The 8,855-nt window shown below is 31.0% G+C and overlaps 1 protein-coding gene across 1 annotated transcript in view; it reads right to left on the bottom strand.

The window, feature by feature from the left end:
- Positions 1 to 308: 308 nt before the first annotated feature.
- The window catches only part of LOC143056148 (S1 RNA-binding domain-containing protein 1-like), a 29,485-nt gene continuing 20,938 nt past the window's right edge, over positions 309 to 8,855 (bottom strand). The window contains exons 12-17 of the mRNA XM_076229232.1: positions 5,187 to 5,293; positions 3,815 to 3,979; positions 2,738 to 2,929; positions 2,077 to 2,162; positions 1,601 to 1,699; positions 309 to 1,052 (exon numbers count right to left, since the gene is read on the bottom strand). Coding sequence (XP_076085347.1) covers positions 799 to 1,052; positions 1,601 to 1,699; positions 2,077 to 2,162; positions 2,738 to 2,929; positions 3,815 to 3,979; positions 5,187 to 5,293 — 903 coding nt within the window. The 3' untranslated portion in view covers positions 309 to 798. The remainder of the gene's footprint in view (positions 1,053 to 1,600; positions 1,700 to 2,076; positions 2,163 to 2,737; positions 2,930 to 3,814; positions 3,980 to 5,186; positions 5,294 to 8,855) is intronic.

The following is an 8,855-nucleotide window of genomic DNA, read 5'->3' as shown; positions in this document are numbered from 1 at the left end:
TGTTTCAAGTACTTGAGAAATCTACATAGACCATACTAGTATCATTTTATTAGTGGCTGTGCTGCTTCTGATACTGATAAAATGTAACTCATTTATGTTTCTCAACAAATTTACTTGCAGTAGTCATGAAACCCTATGTAAGGATGAATTTCTAGAAACTTTATGGGGTGGACACAATTTTTAAGCACTCAATACATTACATTTTTAGTAAATAATAACTAAGGCATAAATTTTTAAACAAAGACTTCATACTTGAACAATTTATTTTACTTTCATTTCCATGTTGACATTCTATATTGTTTCAGTGTCTATTTTTCTATTTTTTTACTTTCACTTTCAATACCATGGCTACACTAAGACGTAATATTCAGATTTTCAGATTTTATACATTGGCACATTACTATGTGTATCCTGACAACTGCGCCCTTACTGTAGCCACCCAAAAGTGTTGTTGTAACTTGTAGAGACTTTCTATAACAATCATATCAATTTCCTGTAAATCTATTAACAAAAATCAATAAAATTACAACCTAGAAAAAGAAAAGATATCGATCAAACTATAATACAAAAAAGTCCCATCAATGATTCATCTACCAATATAATGCTGAAAAGTTATCATCTTCATTTCATTATAATTTCATATTTTGGCTCTATAACTGTTTTGCAGATGGTTCATGACATCAAAGGCCATATGTAATTTCATACACTTCCACCATAATTGATATCCGTTCTTTAAGCATCATCTTTTGCCTGAAACTAAAATCTGTTGAGATTTTGTACTACACATGAAAAGCTATATCAAGTGCAATGAATTTTCAGACCAATTCTTTTCTTGCTTAGTTCCAGTGAGATTACTTTAACAGATACTTTATCTCCAAGATTTAATTTTGTATTTTTCATTTTCGATACATGTATCAGTCCATTTTGTCCTACACCTATATCTACAAATGCTCCAAAATGTGTAACATTTGTTATTTTTCCCGTCAAGATTGTTCCTTTTTTCAACGAATTAATGTCTTGAATTTCTTTTCTGAATAATGGTTTCTCAAAACCTAAAAACAGAAAAATACAACTGTTATTTGTACACATGCTTTATCTGGTTAATGAATAATTTTAATATGAATTTACAAGGTTCGTTGCTTTGGATTAATATATATATGTATATCTTTTCGCTTGCTCCTGCAGCCTTTTGGTGGATTCTTTTACCAGACATGACATTACCCGTAAAAAAATATGGATGTTGCCTGCCTTCACTATTTATATCTAAAGGTATCTGACTCAAAAAATAATATAAGACCCAAGTTGTCCATTACTGACCATATTGATAATGCAACCCCAAGCAATAAGATTTGCCTTAACACCACAAAAGAGGCCCATAAAACCATCAACTGCTTTATTGGCCACATATATATATTATGAGGACTTTGTAACGGGCTTGATTAAAAAACAAATATCATTAAAGATACCAGGCTTATTTTGCCTGCCAGTTTTGTCTACAAAAGACTCATCAATGACACTCAAATCAAAGTAATTTATGAATTCTTTGAAATCCTTTCATTGTAAAAATCTTCTAAATTAGTAAAACCAGATTAATTAGTACCTTCTCTGTAATCATAGGAATGTGGTTTAAGGAATGCTTTAACAATCAGATCAACTGTTGGCTCTCCTACTGCAAGGGTATCTGCCAATTCATCTGTTGCTATAAAACAAAATGTAGGATTTCATCATGCACACAAAAAATAACTCTAAATGTGTAGTGTCTATGTCATAGGTCATAGAGTTTTATAAAATTTCAATGAATGTTTCTTGTTTTATTTTAAAACATATGATTTATGCATATATTGCAACTGTGCTATTTGTGCTGTCAAAATGCATTTACAATATAAATGTTGACTTTAAACTATATATTTTTATATCTATATTATATAATAAATTTCCTTTTTTGAATTAATTGAGTTGTAAATATTTTGAATTTTATTTACTTTCATTTTTATGTAGAATATAGCTTTATCTGTTTTGATGTTAAAATGTAAATGAATTTTTAGATGCCAATGTAATATAATTAAATTGTCATACTTTTGGTCTTCATATAATTCCGTATCTCTCTGATGAACACCTCTTGGCCAAGGTTGTCTTTGTTAACTCCTATCATATTCATTAAACTACAAATCAAGTTAAAAAAATCTTATATTAGAACATCATGAATATTTTTTCTTCAGTAATGGCTATAAATCTTTTTCAAATTGTCATTGCGCACTTAATCTATTAGTTAAAATTAAATACTGTTTTAATACAAATCAAATTAGATCAAATGGTTTGAGAACTGTAAGGGTGAACGAGATTACAATGCAATTTGTGTTTAATTTATCTTTACAAGGTTTCAAATTCAATTAAGATATTGTCCATATACATTTCATAAAGTTTTAATAAAATCCATTGAGATCTTGTATATTTCACATGATTTACATTTCCAAGCTGAAAATGTAACTCCTATAAACTTTTTTAATGGGTGTCCAAGGCAGAGAAAAATCAAACAAGCTATTGAGGCCATAACTACAAAATTTACAAATTTATATATATATAATAATGTTGATAACAGTTTATTCAGATGAAATAAAATGCATGAGACATCATGCTTAATAAGTCGTAATGTAGTATGGATATTTTAGTAATTTGGTTGCGGTCTCATTGACATATACCCAACACCCCTATTATTCACAAATCAAGGAGAACATACCATTCAGTTGCACCATAAGATTCTGGATGTATCCATGTTGTATCTAGGATGTTAGGTTCAAGACTGAGGGAGTCTTTCTTCTTTTTAGCCTTCCCACCACCAGCTGTAGGTTTCTTTCTTTTTCTTCCTGTTTTCGTTTCTTCAGGTTCTAGTTTCATTTCTTCAGGTTCTTCTTTACATTTTTTAGTTTTTCTAAAAGTAACAAAATCAAGATTCTTTATTGTTTTCATGTTAAGAACTGATAAAAAGAAAAGAACAACAAAATCACTATAAACTGACTAATATAATTTATACATGAAATAGAATAGATGTAAACCTTGGCCCATATATTATGATGAAATGTGACTTCCTTGTGAGAGGTTGAATACCTATAAAATGAGCTTTTGCATTGGCAATAATAGGACATACTTCTATTGCAATATCAACATTTACGATGAGGCATAAACAAAGTTTGATAAAAGTTTAGCATAACATTAAAAGATAACAACAAACATTATTTGAGGTTCAATTGATGCCATCAAGACTTTACAAACTATTACCTTTACATCCGATTGCATTGAGTGTGTAGGTAAATATAATTTCTTTGGTTAGCTTACTTGCTAGCTGAACTTTGAAGTCATTGTTAGGTTAGGTAAACTACCCTCCTTTACTAGTCTGACAGATAACCAATCAAGTAGTCTGTAGGACTAGACTACTTCGAAAGGTACCTTACCTTATAATGACTTCACGGTTCAGCTAACAGGCTAGCTAACCAAAGATATTACCTTTACCTACACACTCAATGAAATCGGCTGTAACTTTATAAGAAGCATAATAAAGAGATTTATTAATTTCTGTTTTTCCAGTAAATGAACTTACACTATATATTCATGGACTTCTGATCTGTTTCATAAATATAAAGTCGAATTTAAATTTCATTAGCAGGAGAAAAACCTGATAATCTTCAGCTTATAATTAACTGTTTCAAATTAAGTTGAATGAACTTTGAAGTTAATATAAATGTAAAATGGTGGATTTTTCAATCTTAACATGATATATCATTTGCAAATATCTCTAAACAGATTAAATGTTCAATACCCTTCAAGTGAAGCTATGACTCTGATGAAGCCTGCACACTGTTCGTAAGACTTGTCACCGATACCTTTCACATATTTTACTTGTTCTCTGTTGACAAATAAACCATTACTTTCTCTCCATTCTATTATTTTCTTAGCTCTTGAGGAATTCAAGCCAGCTATTCTCCTGAAAAATTAATATCTAAATTTAGTATTAGATACAAGTTGCTTTTGGCTTTGAACAAGCTTTCAGTAACTGTAACTCTCACATCTGTACAGTGTTTTGTGTCTTTAGTGTTTTGTGTTTGTGTTGGTTGTTTCTGTGCTTAGTATCTATCTGATGAGTTAAATCCTTTCCAACTGATTACTATAATTTGTTATATTAACTGTACAAGCTAGAGGGAGGGAATGGCTTCAGTAAACATGTTTAACCTGCCACATTCTGTATGTGCCTGTCCCGAGTCAGTAGCCTGTAATGTAATGGTTGTTGTTTGCTGCAGTATATCTTCCTTAGATTTTTTTCTGTATGGATCTATATCGGAAAAAAATTGTCTACAATTTTTTATAACCAATAAAAGGAATAATTTCAACAAAAAATTAATTGCATTCAGTCTTCATTGAAGGGTCTTTTATCTAAAGATCACTTTAAAAAATAAATAGGGAACGTGTTCATGGAACACAGATAATGCCCACTGCTTATTATATTATACAAATAATGTTTCGTAAATGTTTCATATCATTAGGTTGAAGCAAGTTAGAGAATGGAAATGAAAAAATCAGCATTTTTTCCGTTTGTAAAGGGGCATAACTCTAGAAAAGTAAAAGTGAAGCCACCAAAATTTTAACTTGATCTGTGTTTTGTAGTAATAAGCTTTGTGTATAACATTCATAACATTTGGTTGAGGAAAGCGAACGGAAACGAAAAATCAGCAATTTTGTACTAAATTTTGTGTTAAATTTTGAGTCTTTATCATCTGCCCTTGCTACTGTGTCTATTACTGCAAATGAAGTGTTGAATGTTTAGTATCTATATAAAAACAAGCTCTCATCATAATTGAACATCTTAAATCTTAAACTAGCCATCACACGCCTTATAGACCATTGCACATCAGCAAAAGGACCATCGCACATCAGCAAAAGGACCATCGCACTTCAGCACATACCATCACTCTAGTACTTCAACACATAACATCACACTTCAGCGTCCCCAAGCAACTATTAGTCCTACATATATAATGACCTCTCCCGTCTTTGTTCTATTAACTTAAATAGTTAATTTTCTAAATATTAAGCATATCTTATTCGAAGAATGGCAGTTCTGTGCTGAAAAGTTTACAATTTTTAATTCTATATATAATATTTACTTTTACTAGGGATGTGACAATAAATATTACCTGAGTAAACTCTCACTCCCAGTGTTAACATCTACTCCTACAAAACTGACACATTCTTCAACCACTGAATCTAATGACAGCTTTAGTTGGTTCTTTGGCATGTCATGCTGGTTATAAATAAGTGGTTAATTCAATTATGCATAGTCTGTTAATCAAATAGTCATTTTTATTTTCTTCACATGACTGATCAAATGTTAGGTGAGAGACAACACGATCAGAATCCCTATCCTTTTATTTGGGGGGGGGGGTGAAAGTATTCAATAATGAGGACACTTGTAAGCACAGAAGGGTCAATATTGCATTGAATTATAAGTGGGAAGTAAAATTAAATAGTGCATTTTCAATAAAGCATTGTCTTGATTGTAGCTGATTCAAGTACAATTCTGGATAATGGGAGATAACTCTAATGTTTAAAGTTGACTTTAACAATGACATCATTTATATTTTAAGAACAGATATAGGATTCCTGCATCCTTGCAAAAAGTTATGCTATTTTCTAGACAGGTGTAACATGGTTTTGTGACTTGAATATCTGAGCATATATTTACATTAAGAAAATTTCTGTTAATGTTCATGGATAGAATGTATAGAATGTTGTGGTCAATGCGCTATATTTTGTGTATCAAAAAGGTAGTGATAAGCCTTGGAAGATTTAGATATCAAGTCAGTAACATGTTTTTTTTATAGCATTTCATGCAATCTTTACCCAAAAAACTATTTCTTATTTCAAAATGTTATTGTTTTCTTTCTTATTACATAACATGTTTTTTATTACCTTACAACATAAGAAATATTTTATCATTCTGTTACTTGAAAACTGTTAGTGATGTCAAGGATTTGTATAGTTAGAAGGATTGGAATCTCTGGGTTTATCGTAATCTCTTCCGCGGCATGACTTCGCTTCTCGCCACTACTGCTAGATCAGATTACGATATCGGAATCACTGAATGTGATTTTGTACACATGTATCGAGTTGTTTTCTTATTTTTGTCACGTATAGACAATGTTGTAATGGTAAAAGACTTTATTCATTCTTAAATGTGATTATTATTTATTACCATTTCAATTGACAAAAAAGCGTTATTCAAGTGTTTTATTTGATGTACATTGTAATGCAATGTGTATAACGACAGGTGACAATGTGTTTGTATGTTAACTTTTGTAACTTTTTATTTTCAGTCAATTGCCAAAGTAATGAAAAAAAAAATCTCATTCTTGTATAAAATGATGTCATTATAGCTATATCATATGCAAATTTGCATCTACGGAAAATGTCAATCTCGGAAAACAGGTGCAAAACCATTTTTGTGGCAAGCTCAGCTAATCTGACCACAACAAGCGATATTGTGAGCTGCTCTTTCGCCAATTATTTTCACAGTTAAAGACCCAAAAGAACTGACCACACATTTCAAGACGAATTACTGCATTGCGTTTTATATACATGTCAGTGGCTGATCATTATCATAAGGTTGGGACAAGTACTGTTAAAGAGGGGGCATATTGGTAATCACTATAAAACTGCCTCTGTATGTTACTGTAGCTGGTTTCAATCATTATAAACATGATAAAGGCATTAAATAAACGTTAGCCAGTGTGTTTTAAATAATAAACTGCAAGCATTTTTTCGAATTGTACTTATATATAACATTACATTTTTAAATGCACTTTTCTTGCTTGTTAAATCAATTTGTGCATGAATTATTAAATAGGGAAACCTTATAGTGTCAGCTCTCAAATAGTCAATCATGGAATTATTCATGGTTATGTATTATAGTATAATACAGATATTAAGTTGAAAAAAGCGACTTGCTCTATACCAAAGAAGACTTCTTTCATCTTTTTCTGACTGTACGTTGGTACACTTTCATATGAGGTACAAAAATGTAAGTTACAGCAGTTTACATCAAGTCTTACTTTTCTGTATGTAACTTTAATGTCTGCTAAATGTAGGTCTAAACTGTGGTGTCTGTAGATATTTATCAATAAATGTCTTTGTAAACATGATAACTAAAATGGTTATTGTCTAACAGTAGTTACTTTTTGTACAATTTTGCCTTGTACATGTATTGACTTTATAGCGCACAATTACGAATATACATGTAAAACACTAACTTTTGTCTATCAAGATAAGAAATAAGGATAGATTGAATAATTGCTTACAGTAACATCATTTGTTCTTTGGTGAACTGAGCTGTCTCATTTGATTGGCAATTATACCGCATCCCGCATCTCTTTACTTTTATGTCTTAACTTTAAATTTGGTATAAAAACTATTTTTTGTACATGTTTTATGTATGGGCTGTTGGTTTCGTGTGATAATATATATCGACCTGCTATGCTGCATGGGTTTTGTTGATCGTGGTTGACATACATTCATAGATTCAATCATTGTACATGTAGACATGTAGTCTAGTTTTTAAAATATTCATTTGATATTGGATGGATAGTTGTCTCATTTCAATCATATCCCAGGTCTCCTTGCTTATTTTACTACACACACATGTACTCATAGACATTTATAAAGGCAGCGACAAAGAAAGAGAATCGTCAATATACACTCAACACCAAGCAAATTCAACGTATTAAATGAATCTGACATGTGATGGAATTTTAAAAAAGATGTTCCAACGATTTATTTTTACGTTAAGATATAGAAATAATCCAATTCAACCCAGGTATCACATGATCATCTATCAAGTCACTATCAAGTCACTATCAAAGTTCCCTACACACAAAGCGTAGCTCTCAAGTTTTGGTAAAAGAGATTGAATGTTAATGATCCAATGAAATATTGTTGGTATATCTTCAATAAATGATATTCGGAGGAACGTTCTGGTCAATAGTGGCATTCAGTTGTACCGATACACTAGTATTTCTATTTCTATTTGAAGGCATGCCATATGTTATTCCACATGATTAGTGCATGAATGGCCAACTGCTGTTGGCACACAACTGCTTAGACTTTTTTGGGAACTTTCCTTGTGTCTGGACTTTTCTTCTTAACATTCACCAGTTTGGGCATTTTGGAAAATACTGGAAAAAAATGTGTAATATAGTTACATGTGGCAATAAACATGATAATCATACCATAGCATATGGCTTAAACAATTCCAATATCAAATCTGTCCTTAACAATAGCAATATTACCTCAAGATCTCTGCTCGAATAATTATATTTGTAAGATTTATGTTAGTTTTGTATGGGTTTATGAGTACACCAGAGACATATATGTCTCCGATTACATATATCAGTGTATATGTCAGCTTTATATGAAAATTCAGGAATTTTTTATATTGTACATGTAGCAATGTTTCTATTGTTTTTAATATTTTGCAATATTGTAGGATCATAAGATGTCACAAACAAACAAAAAATCATATATTTTAATTTAATGGTGCTTGCTAATAACCATGCTTAACTGCAAAACTATGTATATATACACGTACATATTATAATAGGTGGAACTATTTGGGTCTATCTTTGACATCGTTGCAGGAAAACATCTTGCAAGGCTGTTTTGATTTTTTTGCTTTGATGCCGTTGCAGGAAAACATCTCGAAAGGCTATTTTGATTTTTGCTTTGACAACGTTGCAGGAAAACATCTAGCAAGGCCTTTTTCATTGTTAGATTTGAAGCTGTTGCAGGAAAAAAATAATTTAGCCTTGTAA

Source organism: Mytilus galloprovincialis, chromosome 13, assembly GCF_965363235.1.
Source record: "Mytilus galloprovincialis chromosome 13, xbMytGall1.hap1.1, whole genome shotgun sequence".
NCBI classification, from domain to species: domain Eukaryota; kingdom Metazoa; phylum Mollusca; class Bivalvia; order Mytilida; family Mytilidae; genus Mytilus; species Mytilus galloprovincialis.
This window is presented reverse-complemented; position numbering and strand designations above follow the sequence as displayed.